At 49.4% G+C, this 21,048-nt stretch overlaps 1 protein-coding gene across 5 annotated transcripts in view; it reads left to right on the top strand.

The window, feature by feature from the left end:
- Positions 1-21,048, top strand: part of LOC138739666 (cGMP-dependent 3',5'-cyclic phosphodiesterase) — a 284,647-nt gene that overhangs the window by 106,712 nt on the left and 156,887 nt on the right. For 3 of the 5 annotated variants that reach the window (XM_069892180.1, XM_069892181.1, XM_069892179.1), the window contains one exon: positions 18,536-18,631. The exons of the other annotated variants lie outside the window; for them this stretch is intronic. In XM_069892180.1, coding sequence (XP_069748281.1) covers positions 18,536-18,631 — 96 coding nt within the window. The remainder of the gene's footprint in view (positions 1-18,535; positions 18,632-21,048) is intronic. 5 annotated transcript variants of the gene reach the window in all.

Below are 21,048 nucleotides of genomic sequence, written 5' to 3'. Positions count from 1 at the left end.
CATGTGGGACCTTGTCAAAATCCATGTAGTCAACATCCACAGCCTTTCCTTCTTCATCTTTCCTGGTAACCTCCTCAAGAAACTATAAGATTGGTTAAACACGACCTACCACGCACAAAGGCACGTTGACGATCCCTCATCCATTTCTGGCCATCCAAATAATTATATATCTGCTCTCTTAGGGCACTTTCACATCAGGCTCACCGGCCTATAATTTCCAGAGTTACTTTTGGAGCCTTTTTTAAACAATAGGACAACATGAGCTAGCCTCTAATCCTCCAGCAACTCACCCATGGTTAAGGACATTTTAAATATTTCTGCCAGAGCCACTGCAATTTCTACACTCGCCTCCCTCAAGGTCCGAGAGAATATCTTTGTCAGGGCCCAGGGATTTGTCTACTCTAATTTGCTTTAAGACAGCAAGCACGTCCTCCTCTTTAACCTGTGTAGTTTCTGTGACCCCACTGTTTCTTTTTCCTTACTTCCCACGACTCTGTGCCCATTTCCTGAGTGAATACTGATGAAAAATACCAGTTAAAATCCCCTCCATCTCTTCTGGCTCCAGACAAAGCCGGCCACTCTGATCTTCACGGGGACCAATTTTGTCCCTTTCTATCCTTTTGCTCTTGGTACAGGAAGCACCATGAATTACCACAGAAGACTGAGGTGAAATCGAGAGGTTTTTGTGGACCATAGACTGGACAGCAGCCAATCTCATCGACTGGTTATGGCAGGGTGAATGGGGAGCATGCAAAGGGGGTTTATGGGTACGATCTGTCTCGGGAGACATGTTCAGCCGGCAGTAGCCAATCACAGTATAACAGTGGCTTACCACATTCACCCCTCCTTGTAAAGAAGAGTCCTGCTGGGTGAAAAAGATGAAGCAAATCTATACATGTATAGATATTTTACACGTCAAGACTGTCCAGGGTGGGGTCTCCTCTGCCACAGCAAACAGCGTGGTAATGGTTGTGGCTGATCTGTCGTCACCGATTACAGTTCTTCGGGGGGAAGGGAGGAGGGAGTGTGTCACTGGTGCATCATGGGTCACTGAACTGCCAGGGGTGGTGTGGTTGGCAGCAGGTTCAGGGAACCCTCCCCAAAATGGCAGTGGGGCAGAGTGTCTGTTAGTGGTCTATCGTGGTCGGTTGGACGCCTGATGGGGCCAAAACCCAGATGGAGACCGTGTGGTTACGCCCATCGGGGAAGGCTCGCAGGCATCCTGGGAGTTTGTGAGAAGGAGGAGGACCCGCTCGACCAGTGGGTCAGGCTTAGATTGCCTGGTGTTTCTTCCAAAGGAGAATTTTCAAAGGTTGGCATCTTGGTCCTGCAGGTGTTCCCCTTCCTGAAGTTCCTTAGTTTTGTTAGCATTGACTGCAAGGTTGTCACCACTCAACTAGATGATCTACAGCTATTCCCATGTTCTGTTCTTACCGACACATCGTATCTCAAAATGGATGCAAGTTGGATGTATGTTAGCATGGAATATTGTCCTCACACCGTCAGTCCCCACACTGATCCCACTGCCCCATGCTCTCCTGACAGCCTGCAATCGGTCCCCATACTGATTCCACTTCCTCGCACTCTTCCGATAGCCAGCTCTCAGTCCCCACGCCGATCCCACTGCCCTGCGCTCTCCTGGCAGCCCGCAGTCGGTCCCCACACTGATTCCACTTCCCCGCACTCTTCCGATAGCCAGCTCTCAGTCTCCACGCCGATCCCACTGTACTGCGCTCTCCCAGCAGCCCGCTCTGTCCCCACACCGATCTCACTGCCCCATGCTCTCCCAGCAGCCTGCTCTATCCCCACACCGATCCTACTGCCCCGTGCTCTCCCGACAGCCCACTCTGTCGCCACGCAGGTCCCACTGCTCCATGCTCTCCCGGCAGCCCACTCTGTCGCCACGCCGATCCCACTGCCCCGTGCTCCCCCAGCAGCCCACTCTGTCGCCACGCCGATCCCACTGCCCCGTGGGATGTGGAGGCTTTATCAGGCATTGGTCAGGCCACACTTGAAATATTTCTGAGCAGTTTTGGTCTCCTCATCTGAGGAAGAATGTTTTGTAGAGGGTCCAGAGGAGGTTCACTAGAATGATTCCCGGAGAAGCATTTGAAGGCTCTGGGAGTGCACTTGATGGAGTTTTGAACAATGAGAATCTCATTGATATCTATTGAATTCTGAAAGACCTGGACAGAGTGGATGCGGAGGGGATGCTTCCTTTGGTGGGGGAGCCTCAGAGTATAAAAACATCTCATAAAACAAAGATGAGGAAGAATTTCTTCACCCAGAGGGGCAGGGGGTTGAATGTGTGGGATTCATTGCTGTGGAGGGCAGGTCATTGGGGATTTTTAAGGCAGAAGTAGATGTGTTCTTGCTCAGGAAGGTGTGGGGGGGGGGGGTTGGTGAGGGTTACAGGGAGAAGGGAGGAGAATGGAGTTGAAAGGGATAGTAAATCAGCCACGATGGAACGGTGGGGCAGACTCGATGGGCTGAATTGCCTAATTGCCCCTGTGTCTTATAGTTTTATGGCGTAAACAGTCACAATAGCAGTTTTTCAGAGGCTTCTGGTTAGGGAGGGGTCAGGGAGGGGTTAGGGAGGGGTCAGGGAGGGGTTAGAGCGATATGGATCATGTCAAGTGGTTACGTCACAGGCAGGAGCAATTGAAATTCACCAAGATAATGTGATTTTTAAAACAATATTTTTATTAATAATATAGCATTTTACTCAAATCTAAACTTAACCCCAACTAGGCGCAAATATACGTGTGTGTGAGGTGAGTGTGCAGTGTATGTGTGTGTGTTACCCAAACTATTACAGCTTGGTAACAATTCTGGAAAGTCGATTCCCAAAGTTCAGTCTTAGAAATCCTGTGTTGAAACTCAGAACTTTTAAACTGACGTTCAGAAGTAGTTATGAAGATGAGACATTGAGTGATCAGACTGCCTTTAAATCACCAATCCTTGTTGAGTTGCTTCCAGAGAAATGTCTTTTCATACGAATGATTTGTCACAAATCCCCTCTTCCTTGCGTAGGGGGAAAGAAACGTGTGACTTCTATGATGTTTCCAAAGACGAAATGACCATCTGAATGGTCACGATCCAGTGAAGCAATTCTCCTGCTTCTTTTACCCAGATGTGAGTCAATCAATATGACCACGGTGGTTCACAGTTTTCCCTGACAAAGAGAACCAGCAGAAGTGTCCAATTCACCGAGCCAATCCAACTCTGGGTTTTTTGATCATTTGCTTTCTGTTTTGATGTCCCAAAAAGCACAACTCGTAATCATATGACTTCTCACCAGATGTCTTTCCTTGAGTAAACATTGTCTTGTGCTCTTAGTTTATGGTTTGGATTCAATATCACTTAAGGATGCCAGGTGGTCTGTAAAACCATTGTTATGAGATCTGTGAGTATACCCTCCCCCCCACCACCGCTCCAACCCCCAAAGTAATGCTCACTAAAAAAAAAATCAAGCGTGCAACACAAGTCAAAGAGAATTAGTTTAACTTGGACATCATGTTCGGCACACATTGTGGGCAGAAGGGCCTGCCCCTGTGCTGCCGGGCTCTGTCACATGTCCCCTGCCTCAACCCTGGGCCTGAGCAAACCAGCTGACCCGCATCCTTCAGCCAAGGCCGCAGCTTGATGGCTGGCAGTAGCTTTTGGTGCACCTTTAGGTGTTGAGCCTGCAGTGATCAAGAAATGGGGTGGACAAGGGTGGGACAGCAAGATCCCACAAACCATCGCTTAACAGAGAGGCGCGGCGGAATGCATTCTCAGGACTCAGCAGAACGAGAGGTGATCCTAGAACCAAAGAAAATTAGGAAACAGAAAACAGGCCATTCAGCCCTTCGAATCTGCGGAAAACTAATTTTAATTTTTAAAAAAGTGTAAACGCAGACAAACAACACAGTAACAGGCCCTTCCAGCCCACGAGCCCGTGCTGCCCAATTACACCCAATTCACCTTCAACTCCTGATACGTTTTGAATAGTGGGAGGAAACCGGAGCCCTTGGGGAAAACCGACACAGACACGGGGAAAACGTGCAGACTCCTTACAGACAGCGCGGGATTTGAACTCAAGTCCCAATCGATGGCACTAACTGCTACACCAAATGTACTGCCCCTATTATTTAGCCTGGTTCCATTAACCTGCGCCCAGTCCATAGCCCTCCATGCCTCTCCCACCCACGTACCTGTCCAAAATCTTCTTAAATGTTAAAATTGAGCCCGCAATCACCACCTCAGCTGGCAGCTCGTTCCAATCTAACACAACTCTCTGTTTGAAGAAGTTCCCCTTAAACTTTACCCCTTTCACCCTTAACTGGTTTGTATTTCACCTCCCCTCAGTGGAAAAAGCCGACCTACATTTACTCTGTCCCCCTCATAATTTTGTACACCTCGATCAAATCTCCCCTCATTCTTCTACGCTCCAGGGAATGAAGTCCTAACCTGTTTAACCTTTCCCTGTAACTCAGTTCCTGAAGTTCCAGTAAATCTTTGCACTCTTTCTATCTTATTGATATCTTTCTTGTCGTTCGCTGACCAAAACTGCACACAATCCTCCTCACAAACTACATCCAAACAATGGTCATGATTAAATGTTTAATCTGCGTATGACGCTCCCTCATTATTGGAGCCACCAAGATGATCTGGAGTTGAAGTCACAATCAGCAGATCTGATTGTTGGCCTCTGTAGGATGGAAGATGCACTGGGAGTGTCAGCTAAGCCAAGGCCTGATTGGAGTGGCAGGCTCTGCGTGTGAGACATACTCTGAATGGCAGAGGAATGCAGCCAAACCGGTGACTCTGGAGCTGGGAGTTTCTGCAACAGGAGGAGAGTGGAAGGAGGCAGTGAGAGCTAGGGAGGAAGAGAGGGGATAAAGGAGAGGAGGGCTGTCGGGGATCAGATGCCTAGGATAGCAGGAACAACTAAAACGAGTAGAGCTCAGTGGCTGAGGAGGATTCAAGCGTAGGGAGGGGCGAGGAGGCTTGAGGGGGTAACATGCTCTGCGCATGTTTGATGTTTCACTCCATGTCCGTCCACAGGAGTGTGTGATGGGACGGTGCGGAGGGAGCTTCACTCTGTGTCTGACCCCGGGGAGTGTGTGATGGGATGGTGTAGAGGGAGCTTCACTCTGCGTCTGACCCCGGGGAGTGTGTGATGGGATGTTGTGGAGGGAGCTTCATTCTGTGTCTGAACCCGGGAGTGTGTGATGGGATGGTGCGGAGGGAGCTTCACTCTGTGTTGGACCACGGAAGTGTGTGATGGGACGGTGCGGAGGGAGCTTCACTCTGTGTCTGACCCGGGAGTGTGTGATGGGATGGTGTGGAGGGAGCTTCACTCTGTGTTTGAACCCGGGATTGTGTGATTGAGCGGTGTGGAGGGAGCTTCACTGTGTGTCTGATCCTGGGAGTGTGTGATGGGACAGTGTGGAGGGAGCTTCACTCTGTGTCTGACCCCGGGGAGTGTGTGATGGGATGGTGTAGAGGGAGCTTCACTCTGCGTCTGACCCCGGGGAGTGTGTGATGGGATGTTGTGGAGGGAGCTTCATTCTGTGTCTGAACCCGGGAGTGTGTGATGGGATGGTGCGGAGGGAGCTTCACTCTGTGTTGGACCACGGAAGTGTGTGATGGGATGGTGTAGAGGGAGCTTCATTCTGTGTCTGATCCTGGGAGTGTGTGATGGGATGGTGTGGAGGGAGCTTCACTCTGTGTCTGACCCCGGGGAGTGTGTGATGGGATGGTGTAGAGGGAGCTTCACTCTGCGTCTGACCCCGGGGAGTGTGTGATGGGATGGTGTGGAGGGAGCTTCATTCTGTGTCTGAACCCGGGAGTGTGTGATGGGATGGTGCGGAGGGAGCTTCACTCTGTGTTGGACCACGGAAGTGTTTGATGGGATGGTGTAGAGGGAGCTTCACTCTGCGTCTGACCCCGGGGAGTGTGTGATGGGATGATGTGGAGGGAGCTTCACTCTGTGTTGGACCACGGAAGTGTGTGATGGGATGGTGTAGAGGGAGCTTCATTCTGTGTCTGATCCTGGGAGTATGTGATGGGATGGTGTGGAGGGAGCTTCACTCTGTGTCTGACCCCGGGGAGTGTGTGATGGGATGGTGTAGAGGGAGCTTCACTCTGCGTCTGACCCCGGGGAGTGTGTGATGGGATGATGTGGAGGGAGCTTCATTCTGTGTCTGAACCCGGGAGTGTGTGATGGGATGGTGCGGAGGGAGCTTCACTCTGTGTTGGACCACGGAAGTGTGTGATGGGATGGTGTAGAGGGAGCTTCATTCTGTGTCTGATCCTGGGAGTGTGTGATGGGATGGTGTGGAGGGAGCTTCACTCTGTGTTGGACCACGGAAGTGTGTGATGGGATGGTGTAGAGGGAGCTTCACTCTGCGTCTGACCCCGTGTCGTGTGTGATGGGATGATGTGGAGGGAGCTTCATTTTGTGTTTGACCCCGGGAGTGTGTGATGGGATCGTGCGGAGGGAGCTTCACTCTGTGTTTGACCCTGGGAGTGTGTGATGGGATGGTGTAGAGGGAGCTTCACTCTGCGTCTGACCCCGGGGAGTGTGTGATGGGATGTTGTGGAGGAAGCTTCATTCTGTGTCTGATCCCGGGAGTGTGTGATGGGATGGTGCGGAGGGAGCTTCACTCTGTGTTGGACCACGGAAGTGTGTGATGGGATGGTGTAGAGGGAGCTTCACTCTGCGTCTGACCACGGGGAGTGTGTGATGGGATGATGTGGAGGGAGCTTCATTCTGTGTCTGATCCCGGGAGTGTATGATGGGATGGTGCGGAGGGAGCTTCACTCTGTGTTTGACTCCGGGAGTGTGTGATGGGATGGTGTAGAGGGAGCTTCACTCTGCGTCTGACCCCGGGGAGTGTGTGATGGGATGATCTGCAGGGAGCTTCATTCTGTGTCTGATCCCGGGAGTGTGTGATGGGATGGTGCGGAGGGAGCTTCACTCTGTGTTTGACTCCGGGAGTGTGTGATGGGATGGTGTAGAGGGTGCTTCACTCTGTGTCTGACCCCGGGAAGTGTGTGATGGGATGATGTGGAGGGAGCTTCATTTTGTGTTTGAACGCGGGAGTGTGTGATGGGATGGTGTAGAGGGAGCTTCACTCTGCGTCTGACCCCGGGGAGTGTGTGATGGGATGATCTGGAGGGAGCTTCATTCTGTGTCTGATCCCGGGAGTGTGTGATGGGATGGTGCGGAGGGAGCTTCACTCTGTGTTTGACTCCGGGAGTGTGTGATGGGATGGTGTAGAGGGTGCTTCACTCTGTGTCTGACCCCGGGAAGTGTGTGATGGGATGATGTGGAGGGAGCTTCATTTTGTGTTTGAACGCGGGAGTGTGTGATGGGATGGTGTAGAGCACACATGTCAAACTCTGGCCCGCGGGCCAAATTTGGCCCGCAATATAATCATATTTGGCTCGCAAGATCATTTCAAAAATGTATTAGAGGTGGCCTGTCCTGCAGCGAGAGCCGATGCTGTTTTTTGGTAATGTCACCCCCACCATCCTCCCCCTTCATTGCACATCTTCCCCACCCCCTAACTATCCCCTCCCCCCTAAAACCATCCCCTTAAAAGATGGCCAGAATATTCTCAAAAAGGAATCCAGAATGGTAAAGTTCCACAAACCTTTTGCTGGGAATCCTAACAACACCCGGGCATCAGATCCACGGGACGCGGAGGGAGCAAAAGTGTTGCAGGTTGACCGTGCAAACTTTGAGAACGGGGAAAACAAAATTGTAACACGAGAAGTCTGTCGATGTCATCAGCCGGCAAGCCAGTTGGAAGGCTCCCCGCACAACTAGTCACTTCTCCCACCTGTCGAGCGGTGCGGCGGATGGGCGAGCGCCTGTGATTTCCTGTTGGTGCGACTGACATGGCAGACTGCGCACGGCCCCCGCTGTTCCGCAAAGGCTGATCGGCAGCGCAGTGGGCCTGAGTGGGTGGGTAAGCAGGGGTGGGCAGAGGGTGTAGGTGAGGAGTAATGGGCAGGGGAAGTTATGGTGGTACGAGGGGCAGTTAGAGGGAGGGATGAGTAGAAGGAGGGGTGGATAGGGAAGAGGTAAAAGGGGAGGGACAGGGCGAGTAGGGGAGGGGTGATTAGAGGGTGAGAGACGGTAGAGGGAGGAACAGGTTGAGAGGAGAGGCAGTAGAGGGGCGTGTATAGGATGGGGTGGGTAGAGGCAGAGCGAGTGGAGTGAGGGGTGAGTAGAGGTTGAGTAAAGGACTAGTCAGGTAGAGGGATGGTGGGTTGAGGGTGAATAGAGGCCTAGAGCTTGAGGAGTGAGCAGGAAATGCTGAGTCCTGTGAATGCTGACTACATCCCCACAGGGACCAAATATGTTTCCCTCAGGTCAAGCAAAGGGTGAACTTGAGCTACCTACTCCTGACCTGTAACATTATCCTCCTAAAGTTATATCCTAAAGTTTAACATTACATATGTTGAAAGAAGAGAAAACATGCAGATGTTGTTGAAAATTTTCAATAAATATTTAGTTCGGCCCTCGACTTAGTCCAAGTTTTTAATTTTGGCCCTCCGTGAATTTGAGTTTGACACCCCTGGTGTAGAGGGAGCTTCACTCTGTATCTGACCCTGGGATTGTGTGATGGGACGCTGTGGAGGGAGATTCACTCTGTGTTTGACCCCGGGAGTGAGTGATGGGACGGTTCGGAGGGAGCTTCACTCTGTGTTTGACCCCGGGAGTGAGTGATGGGACAGTGTGGAGGGAGCTTCACTCTTGACCCCAGGAGTGTGTGATGGGACGGAGGGGAGGGAGCTTCACTCTGTGTCTGATCCCGGGAGTGTGTGATGGGGCGGTGTGGAGGGAGCTTCACTCTTGACCCCAGGAGTGTGTGATGGGACGGTGGGGAGGGAGCTTCACTCTGTGTCTGACCCTGGAAGTGTGTGATAGGACGCTGTGGAGGGAGCTTTACTCTATTTCTGACCCCGGGATTGTGTGATGGGACAGTGCGCAGAGAGCTTCAATCTGTGTCTGACCCCTGGAGTGAGTGATGGGACGATGTGGAGGGAGCTTCACTCTGTGACTGACCCCGAGTGTGTGTTGGACGGTATGGAGGGAGCTTCACTCTGTGTCTGACCCCGGGAGTGTGTGATAGGACGGTGTGGAGGGACCTTCACTCTGTGTCTGACCCCGGGAGTGTGTGATGGGATGGTGTAGAGGGAGCTTCACTGTGTCTGACCCCGGCCATGACAGAATTTACAGGAATCCCTCTACTCCTTCTTCCTCTCAATCTCCGCTGATGTCTGACGAGTTGTGTGGTGTGCAGTTGGCAATGGGGACTGCGGACCGGAGGCTTTCAGCTTCGATTTGCTGTTATGCGTTGAGGAAAATTGAAATGAGATGTTTATTTGTGAAATTCAATGCTGTTTCCCTGACAACAGACCTGCTATTACTCGCTGTCTCTCTGGAATGTACAGTGTGTTCTGGCTCTCCTTGAGTTTGAGATCTTTGTCGATGCTGAGGAAGGGAGTGGGGGGCAGGGCAGCTAACCAGATAACACCCTGGTTCACAGAGCCTCGGCCTGTTGGCTGGAGGGCTACCCGAACAGGCAGGCTGATGGGGTTTCTGGCCAGGCTGGGGGCGATTAATGGGGAATAGGGAGATAACTTCAGTGGGGCCAACGGTACCATCAGTGATCCTCTAAAGATTACTTGAAAGACAATTGTTGAGAAACCAGTAGGCTTTTATTCACTCAAGAACAATGACACATCTGTACTGTTTGACTGTCCTGCACTAAGGAACAGCCACCTTTATTCGGGAGCATATGGGGAGGGGCAACAGGTAGAACCAGCCAATAGGTGTTCCCGACCAGATAATTATATTTAACAGTGGTTTCCCACACTCAGGAGCCCTGCCTTGCCTCCCTCACTGAATCGCTTCTCACAGCTCGTGGACAGTCTCCCCTCACGACGCTCTCCCCCAGGGACGCTCTCCCCCAGGGGCACCTTCCCCCACCGATGCCTTCCCCAACAGATGCCTTCCCTCCCACGGATGCTCTCCTCCCCACGGATGCTCTCCCCCCCACGGACGCTCTCCCTCCATGGACATCCTTCCCCACGGACTGTCGGCACCATTGCACAGTCACTTTATTTTTTTTAACGAAGATTTCTGTGGTTTGCTTACTTTCTTTTTGTTTTACTTTTACAAAGTGCCTATTCAGGTGTCGTTGCATCTGTACATTGTACAATATGTATGACAATAAGTTCATCGAAACCTACAGAACCATATTAGAGGCCCTTCTTCTACGCTCCAGGGAAAAAAAGTCCTAACCTGTTTAACCTTTCCTGTAACTCAGTTCCTGAAGTCCGGGCAACATCCTAGTCAATCTTCTCTGCACCCTTTCTATCTTATTGATATCTTTCCTGTAGTTCGGTGGCCAAAACTGCACACAATCCTCCAAATTGGGCCTCACCAATGTCTTGTACAACTTCACCATGGCTTCCCAACTCCTGTACTCAATACTTTGATTTATGAAGGCCAAGATGCCAAAGGCTCTCTTTATAACCCTACCCACCTGTGACGTCACTTTCTGGGAATTATGTATCTCTATTGCCAGATCCCTCTGTTCTACCCGACTCCTCAGTGCCCGACCATTCTTGGTTTGTCCTTCCAAAATGCATCACTTCACATTTATCTGCATTAAATTCCATCTGCCATTTTTTAGCCAATTTTTCCAGCTTTTTCAAAGCTTCTGCAAGCTTTGAAAACCTTCTTCGATGTCCACAAAGCCTCCAATCTTAGCTTCATCTGAAAACTTGCTGATCCAATTTACCACATTATCATCCAGATCATTGATATAGATGACAAACGACAATGGTCCGAGTGAACCACTAGTCACAGGCCCTGTGGGAAGTGGAAGGGGAAGACCCGACAGAAGGTTCCTACCAAAGCAGACCATTTCTCTCCATAGATTTTGCCTGACCTGCTGAGTCCGCTCCAGCTTTCTCATGTTCACACTGGGAGGTCCTGTGTTACCAGAGGTTGTCTCTGCGCCAGAGATGGCGCAGCTAGTCAGCCTTCATATGAACTGTACCACGAGCTTCTTATAGAACATTGCAGCACAGAAAGCAGGCCCTTCAGCCAAACTATTATTCCGCTTAGTCCCACTGACCTGTGCCCAATCGATACCCCTCCCATCCATGTCCTTGTCCAAATTTTTCTTAAATGTTAAATTTGCGCCGATATACACCAGTTTTGCTGGCAGCTCGTTCCACACTCCTGCCACTCTCCCCACCATGTTCCCCCTAAACCAGTGGTTCTCAACCTTTTTCTTTTCCCACACTTCCCACATTAAGTAGGCCCTACGCCATCGGGGCTCTGTGATTAGTAAGAGATGGCTTAAGGTGGGATGTGGGTGGTAAGAAAAAGTTTGTAAACCACTGTTTTAATCGCCCCTCATTGTCTCGTTATGTGCACTGTTTCAGATCTCCAAAGGAAATGGGCCAATGACCATTTTTCTCAAGCCAAATATTTCAGTAACAATTGGGTCTAGAGCAGTGATTTTCAACCTTCCCTTCCCACTCACATACCACCGTAAGCATTCCCTTACTGATCACAGAGCACTGATGGCACAGGGATTACTTAAAGTGGGATGTGAGTGGGAAGTAAATGGTTGAGAACAACTGCCCTAACCCTTTCCCCTTCACCCTTAACCCATGCCCCCTGATTTCTATTTCACCTACCCTCAGCAAAGAAAATCCAATCAACTTTTACTCTGTCTATCCCTCCCTCATACCGCGATCAAATATCCCCTCATTCTTCTACACTCCACTCCAGGTGGCTCTAGGAGAAGAAACGTCTTCCCTCAGAGAGTTGTGAAATTCAGGAACTGCCTGCCCTAGAAGGCTGTTGAGTCCGGCTCGTGATGAATTCAAAAGGAAGTGGGATGTGGCCCATATTGGCTCACAGGAACAAGGGTGGTGGAAAGAAAGCAGGATCACATGATCAGCTATGTTTGTCGTGAATGGGCTTTCCCTCAAATCCAAGCCCCGTCCAACACTAGTCCCAGGTTAAACATCTCAATGCACAGGAAAGGTTTTCCTTGTCTCTTCTGTTCAAAATGTAACTCTGAGTTCTCCTTGAACCACCAAGATGGGGGCAACTTAACTCCATTTCTAAGACCAGAGGGCACATTCTCGGAATAAAGAAATGTCCCTTTGGAACAGAAATGAGGAGGAATTCCTTCATCTGTGAAATTTGTTGATACAGATATCTGTGGAGGCCAAGTCATTGCATAGGTTTAAAGCGAAGGTTCTTGATCACTGAAAGGTGTCCAAGACCTCACGTGGAGGCCTATGAGCAGTTTTGGGCTCCTCATTTAAGAAAAGATTTGCGGATGTTGAAATTAAGGGATCCCGTTCTGGATGACTGCCTGTAACAAGCGGTATTCCGCAGGGGTTGGTCTTGGGGCCGTTGCTATTTACAATTTATATTAACGGTTTGGATTGTGGAATGAATGGTTTTGTGGCCAAATTTGCAGAAGACACTAAGAGAGGTGGCGGAGGAGGAATTGTTGAAAAAACTGTAAAATTGCAGAGGGATGTAGACAGATTGGGAGACGGGGCAAAAATATGGCAGATGAAGAACAATGTTTGGAAGTGTTTGGTTCTACATTTTGGCAGTGGAAATAAACAGGTAGAGGACTATCTGGATGGGGAGAAAATTCAATCCTTAGAGGTGCAAAAAGACCTGGGCCTCCTTGTGCAGAGTAATTTAAAAGTTAATGCCCAGGTGGGGTTAGTAGTGAAGAAAGCGAATGCTATTTCAAAAGGAATAATGTATAAGAATAGAGAGGTGTTGATGAGGCTCTATGGGGCATTGGTAAGACCCCATTTGGAGAACTGTGTGCATCTTAGAAAAGATGTGATGTTGTTGGAGAGGAGATTTACCAGGATGATTCTGGGAATGCAGGGGCCGGCGTATGGGGAGCATTTGGCAGCTCTTGGGTTGTACTCGGAGTATCGGAGAATGAGGGGGATCTCAGAGAGACGTTTCAAATATTGAAAGGTTTTGACAGTGAATGTGGATAGGATGTTTCCCTTGATGGGTGAATCGAGGACAAGGGGTCAAAGTCTTAAAATTAGAAGTCAGAGGGTCGTGGATCTGTGGAACTCACTGCCGCACAAAGCAGTGGAGGCCAGATCACTGGGAGTATTTAAACAGGAAATGGATGTGCCTCATTAGTCAGGGTATCAAGGGATTTGGGGAAAAGGGTGGTCATTGGAATTAGGTGTGAGCATAGTTCATCTTAGAAGAGACTTGATGGGCCTAGTGGCCGCTTCTGCTCCTTTAACTTGTGATCTTGTGAATGACAGGGCAGACTTGATGGGTTGAATAGCCTAGTCCTGCTCCTATGTCCTGTGATCTTCTGGTTAGGAGACTATTTGTGCTCATGGTGTCTCTTTGTTTGCCTTGCGGTAGGCAGAAGTTGAAGTATTTCATGCAAGTTACATTTTAATATATTACGTGACATTAAAAGAAACATTGAACTTTATAGCGAGAAGGCAGGAGAATAGGGTTCAGAGGAAAATACATACATGATTCAAATGGCAGAACAAACTTGATGGGCTGAATAACCTAATTCTGTTCCAACATCTTATTTTCCATATCTAAATACCTCATTGCTACGAACAAATCCTTTTTCCAAGAAAGGATGTACACGGAGAATGGTTGGGCACTGAGGAGTGCGGTAGAACAGAGGGACCTGGGAATACAGACCCATAATTCCCTGAAAGTGGCGTCACAGGTGGATAGGTTTGTAGAGAAAACTTTTGGCACTTTGGCCTTCATAAATCAAAGTACTGAGTCCAGGAGTTGGGATGTTATGATAAATTTATACAAGACACTGGGTGAGGCTAAATTTGGAGGATTGTGTGTAGTTTTGGTCACCGAACTACAGGAAAGATATCAATAAGATAGAAAGAGTGCAGAGAAGATTTACTAGGATGTTGCCCGGACTTCAGGAACTGAGTTACAGGGAAAGGTTTAATAGGTTAAGACTTTATTCCCTGGAGGGTAGAAGAATGAGAGGAGATTTGATCGAGGTGTTTAAAATGATGAGGAGGGTAGACAGAATAAATGTAAGTCGGCTTTTTCCACTGAGGGTCGGTGAGATACAAACCAGAGGACATGGGTTAAGGGTGAAAGGGAAAAGGTTTAGGAGGAACTTCTTCACACAGAGTGTGGTGGGAGTGTGGATGAGCTGCCAGCTGAAGAGGTGAATGTGGCTCAATGTTAAGAAGAATTTGGACAGGTACATGGATGGGAGGGCTATGGAGGGATATGGACTGGGTGCAGGTCAATAATGGTTCAGCACAGGCTATAAGGGCTGAAGGGGCCTGTTTCTGTGCTGTCATGTTCTATGGTTCACAGACTGGTCCTTCAGCCCACAACGGTATGCTGACCTTTCTAAACCTACTCCATACCCCTTTAAATTTAAATTTAGACATACAGGACGGTAACAGGCCCTTCCGGCCCATGAGCCCTTGGCACTCAAATGCACCCAATGAATCTACAAATGTATATTTTTGGAGGGTGGGAAGAAACCAGAGGCCCCTGGAGGAAACCCATGCAGACTTTACGGACAGCGCCGGATTTGATCCTGGGGCACTGTGATTGTGGAACTGCTATTAATTATCACCTGCACATGATGCCCTTCCTGACAACGAACATACACAACCCTCTGTTTTTCCCACAATTTTCTTGTAGCCGACGCTGCTTCCAACACTGACAAGGGAGGCCGATGTTTCTCCCGGCTGAGGTGTTATGTTTTAGGATGGCTGGTTGGGTGCGGCTTTCAGACAAGGGGACCCAGTAATGGATAGGGGCGCAGATCGTCGGTTGACTAACAGAGTGCCCTGGGCGAGATTGGCAGGCACACTCACAGCGCACACAGAGGGACTGGTTCCATTGGAGAGGCCCTTGGTGCCTCGCAGCTGAGGGGTGAAGGAGGGAAGGGGTTGCCTGGCAACCAGCAGCTCAGATAGGGGGGCTGATGGAGAACGGGCGAAGGATCTCCCATTGGGGGACGGCCGGAGTCAAGGTTGTCGGCAGCAGGCAAGAAGAGGAAGTGGACAGGGAACCATGTTAGGGCACCAGAGGTCGGCCGAACCCCTCCACCATCTCCAGGGGCTGGTGGGGAACATCTCTGCTTTCCTGCTAACAGCCATTCCAGCATTAAACTTGAGATACAGCTTGTAACGGGCCCTTTGGCTCCTCCGAGTCTGTGCTGACCCATTTACACTAATCCTGTTTCTGTTCTTCCCACGTTCCCTTCAACTCTCCCAGGTCCCATCACTCATTCGCTTAGAGCAATTTCTTCAGCCAGAGGGTGGTGAACCTGTGGAATTTGTTGCCACAGGTGGTTATGGAGGCCGGGTCATTGGATGTACAATTTACCCTGCTTTACAAGACTAGAGCGTTCCTCGGAAACCTTTCTAAGAAGAAATGGCGTAAAGCAAAGCCTCATTCACTACTATTGAAGGCGATTTTCACAGAAGCGAAGGCCCATTCGAATCCTTTTGTAAAAGCGAACACGGATTTTTCTTCATAAAAGCCAATTTTTGTAAAATGGGGTTTACCTGTATTTAAGGCAGAAATTAATAGATACTTGATTAGCCAGAGCATCAAAGGTTATGGGGAGAAGGCTGGGCAGTGGGGAAATGGATCGGCTCATGATTAACTGGGGGGGGGGGGGGGGGGGGGGAGGGAGGGAGGTAGACTCAATGGGCTAAATAGCCTATTTCTGTCTCTATGCCTTATGGTCTTACGACATGAGTGGAACCTTCACACAGAGAATGGAGGACTGCTGGGTGAAGTGGTGAATGTGGGCTCCATTTGGACAGGGACGTGACTGGAGATGGACCGGCATCAGGTCAGAGGGACAAGGCAGATCAATAGCTTGGCACAGGCCTCTTTGTGAGGGGCCTCTTTCTGTGGTGTAGTGTGCCGCAGTTCTATCACGCACCCAAAACATGAGGAAATGATCTACAGCTGCTAATAATTCTGCCAGCATGCTCGACTTTGGGATGTGGGAGGAAGCTGGTGTGCCCGGGCATCACGGGAAGAACATGCAAACTCCACACAGACAGCGCCCGGGGTGGGGATCGAACCCGGGTCTTTGGAGTTATGCAGAGGTGGTTCTGCCATCTGCCTCACCAGTGGGTGGTCCGTTGATCAGAAGTCTCATGGTAAAGGCACACAGAATGCTGGAGGAACTCAGCCTGAACCCTTGTCAACATTGAAAGAGAAGGAATGCATGGGTTAGCACAACATAGAGGGCAGAAGGGCCTGTACTGTGCTGCAGTGTTCCATGCAACTATGTTACTGAGCACTCTCCCGGGAGCAGAACTCTGGTGTTGAAAATCCTTTGGATAACGGGATTTGAGATGTGGGCATTCCTCTCGGAGAAGAACTTAACAATGGACAGGTCTGGCTGTATTCTACAGTGCATGTGTCTCCAGTGTTACTTGAGAAACTGGTGATACAGCCCTGTTGGAATAACAACCAGAACCAAAGCCAACGGATCACTCCATCTTGGAATCCCAAAACACTTGCAGGTTGATGGGGAGATTTACCGTTGGTGACTTGTCAGGTTCTCTGTTGTGTGTTGTTCAGGAGGACCAGGAATAACCACCCTCCACTACACATCAGCAACTCTGCCATGGAGAACACCAAGTTCCTTGGAGTTCACTTAACCAATGACCTCTCATGGACACTCAACGTCTCCTCACTTGTCAAGAAGGAGCAACAGCGACTGCACTTCCTGAGAAGACTGAAGCAGGCAAGGCTACCGGCCACCATCACGTCAACCTGCTACAGGAGCTCTATCGAGAGGGTCTTGGTCAGTTGCATCACCATGTGGGTACGGTTGCTGCAGAGAAATGGATCAGTGGTCAATCCACAGGACCATAAGAATGGCAGAGAGCATCACTGGGGTCTTCCTCCCCCCCCCCCACCCCCCACAAAGATGTGATCTACCAGGATCGTTGTCTGAAGAGGGCACGCAAAATCATTGAGGACCCCTTCCACTCTGCATGCAACATCTTTCAGCTGCTCCCATCGGGGAAGAGATTCAGGAGGATCAGAGCCAGCCCCACCAGGCTGAGGAACAGCTTCTTCCCACGGGCAGTGAGAACGCTGAACGACCAAAGGAACTGCTCACACTGACCGTCATATTCACAAAACAACATTTATTTATTTATTTGTATAGATTAAATACTTTCCCTGCATGTGTATGTTTTGTCTATACGTGTATTATGTCTGGTTGTGTGTCTGCATGTTTTGAACAAGGACCGGAGAACGCTGTTTTGTTGGGTTGTAATTATACAGTCAGGTTATGTTCAAGTTGTATAAGACATTGGTGAGGCCAAATTTGGAGGATTGTGTGTAGTTTTGGTCACCGAGCTACAGGAAAGATATCAATAAGATTGAAAATGCAGAGAAGATTTACTAGGAAGTTGCTGGGACTTGACCTACAAACCTTGTACATTTTGAAGTGTGGGAGGAAATCTACGCAGAGGCGGTGAGTATGTTCAAGCTCCTTACAGACAGCTGAGGATTCGATCCTGGGTGGCCAGGGCCATAAGGAGCATTGTAACAGCTATGCTAAACCAGTCAAGTTTATCCAATTAACACCTGTATTCCCAGTTCCCTTTGATCTACTGCACTCCTCAGTCCCCTTACCTGAGTCTGCGGATGCTGTGATTGTAGTAAAAACGCCGAAACGCTGGAGGAACTCAGCCGGTCTCGGGGCGTTCCCAGGAGGTAAAGATATATCACCGACGTTTCTGGACTGAGCCCTTCCTCAAGGAAAGGCCTGAAATGTTGGTTGTATATATCTGTAGCTTGATCAATAACCACCCAGCAGACACAAAGCAGGTGGTTAAAGGCCTTAATATCCAGAATCACTGGATAGGTCTCTACTTGCTGCTGGCCTGGATTCAAGGCTGGTATGGAGGGAGGAGACTAGGGCTATTGGCCTTTATTGGGGAGGAGTTACAGGGACAGAGGTGGGCCAGCCTGTCCAGTCCAGTGAGGTCACACCTGCACTATTGTGTTCACCTCCTATGTTCGCTGAAAGACCTGGTGAGTTTCTCCTTTCCTGGGTGGGGCGGGGGGGGGGGGGGTGTCTGTTGGTATAAGAAATGAAATCAAATAATTGGTAAGAAGGGACAAGGGATCAGAAAATGTGGAATCCTGGTGGATAGAGATGAGAAACTGTTAGGGTAAGAAAACCCTGATGGGAGATGCACACAATTGGAGTTGAATTGAAGGTCTCTTACTTTTGACATTATTTATCATTGAATATATGTTTTTTTTTCATATGGCCCAGTCAGTTTACATTTCTTTCTTTTTTTCCATGCCTTTCTATATGTATCTTTTTCTTGAGTTCAGTTTACTCAAACCGATCAGTAGAAATTCTGCCTGGCCCACAGGAAAAAGAGCCTCAGGGTTGTACGTGTATGTCCTCTGACAATAAATCTGAATTTTGAACAGGCCTCCCAAAATGGCAGCCAGGTGAAAATTACAGCAGGAGTTCGAGAAGGCATATCAGAGAGGCAACGTCGCGCTGGACGGAACTTCAATATGCAGGTAGTCAGGGAAAGTCAGATGGGTTCCAGATCGCAGGGGAAGGAATTTGACGATCCCCACGAGATGGCTTTACAGAGCAGCTTGAGCCCACAAGGGAAAGGCAATTCTGGATTTAGTGTTATGCAATCAGCCAGATTTGATTAGGGAGCTTAACGTCAAATAACGCTTAGGACACAGCGATCAAGATAGTTTGAGAGGGAGAAGCTGAGGGCGGATGTGTCGAGGAAAGCTAACTACAGAGGCATGGGAGAGGAGCCGGCAAAAGTGATTGGAAAGGGACTCGAGCAGGGAAGATGGTGGAGCAGCAGCGGCAGAAGTTTCTGGGAGTACTTTTTTTTAAAAAGATAGGCCGAGGTCTACAAGATTCTGAGAGGCACATATCAGGTGGACGGCCGGCGCCTGTTTCCCAGGGCTGGGCCAGCAAACACCAGAGGATGTCTGTACAAAGTAAAGGGAGGGAAGTTTAGGGGAGAGATCAGGGGTAAGTTATTTTTTACACAGAGAGTTGTGGGTGCCTGGAATGCATTGCTGGGGGTGTTGTGTCTCTGTGTTACTTGGGAGGATTCTTAAATAACTTAGAGACGCAAGATTCAAATAACAAAAAAGACTTTATTTACTGATGTCTTCCACCATTACAGGACACTCCTCACACACAAATGTACATATACATACGCCCCACAGTGAGAAGGGTGATTCCTTACGCAGATACAAAATAGTTCTCATTATTCTGCGTTGGTGGAGGCTGGAACATTAGGGGCATTTAAGAGCCAAGCCCATTGGATGGAAGAAAAATAGAGGGTTACGGGGTAGGGAGGGTTTAGTACATATTTTTTGGTAGGAATATGTAGGTCAGCATAACATCGAGGGCTGAAGGGCCTGTACTGTGCTACGTTTTAATTTGGATTGTTTCATTCCAAAAACCGAGGAAAGAGTGGGTGACAAGGGAAGTTAAAGTCAACATAAAACAAAGGAGGGGCAGGGGGGTCTTGGAAAAATTAGGGGGAGTTGGAGGATTAGAAGCTTTTAAAAACTTACAGAAGGCAACCAAAAAGATAACAAGGGGAGAAAAGATAAACAATTAAGGTAAACTGGCCAGTAACATAAAAGGGGACCCCTTTAATGGGATGGCACAGTTGGCACAACGCCTTTACAGTGCTAGCGATCGGGACCAGGGTTCGAATCCCGCGCTGTCTGTAGGGAGTTTGTACGTTCTCCCCGTGTCTGCGTAGGTTTTCCCATAGGGCTTCCTGTTTCCTCGAAGTGTACTGGGGGTTGTAGAGGAACATGACCCAGTCCTCATCGAGGGCTCAATAGTGGACAGGGTCAAGTACCTCAAATTTCCAGGTGTCAGCATCTCTGAGGATCTGTCCTGGAGCCTCCACATTGATGCAATCACAAAGAAGCCTCGCCAGCGGCTATACATTGTGAGGTGTCTGAGGAGATTCAGTTCGTCACCGAAGACTCTCGTAAACTTCTACAGGTGTACCGTGGAGAGCATTCTGGCTGGTTGCATCACTGCCTGATATGGAGGCACAAACTCTCAGGACGAGAATAAACTCCAGAGGGTTGTTAACTCAGCCTGCAACATCATAGGTACCAGACTTCACTCCATCGAGGACATCTACATGAAGTGGTGTTTTAAAAAAGCAGCCTCTGTCCTCAAAGACCCCACCACCCAGGCCATGCCCTCTTTACTCTGCTACCATTGGGAAAAAGGTACAGGAGCCTAAAGACGAGCACTCAACGGCACAAGGACAGCTTCCTCCCCACTGCCATCAGATTCCTGAATAATCAGTGAACTAAAGACATGGCCTTACTTTTCATGCAGTTTTGTTGTTATAGCAATGTTGTAAGATGGTACTGCAATCCACTGAAGAGGTACTGGGCTTCTCCTCCAGGAAAAACAAGGACTGGTTTGACGAAAACAGCCAGGAAATCCAGGAGCTGCTGGCAAAGAAGCGAGCTGCCCACCAGGCTCACCTTACAAAGCCGTACTGCCCAGAAAAGAAACAAGCCTTCCGTCGCGCATGCAGCCATCTTCAGCGCAAACTCCGGGAGATCAAAAATGAGTGGTGGACTAGCCTCGCCAAACGAACCCAGCTCAGCGCGGACATTGGCGACTTCAGGGGTTTCTACGAGGCTCTAAAGGCTGTGTATGGACCCTCACCCCAAGTCCAAAGCCCGCTGCGCAGCTCAGACGGCAAAGTCCTCCTCAGCGACAACATCTCCATCCTCAACCAATTATCAGAACACTTCCAATCTCTTTTCAGTGCCAACCGCTCAGTCCAAGATTCCGCCCTGCTCCAGCTCCCTCAACAGCCCCTAAGGCTAGAGCCGGATGAGGCCCTCACCCAGGATGAGACATATAAGGCAATCGAACAACTGAAAAGTGGCAAAGCAGCAGGTATGGATGGAAT

The sequence above is a fragment of the Narcine bancroftii genome, chromosome 7 (assembly GCF_036971445.1).
Source record: "Narcine bancroftii isolate sNarBan1 chromosome 7, sNarBan1.hap1, whole genome shotgun sequence".
NCBI lineage: Eukaryota > Metazoa > Chordata > Chondrichthyes > Torpediniformes > Narcinidae > Narcine > Narcine bancroftii.
This window is presented reverse-complemented; position numbering and strand designations above follow the sequence as displayed.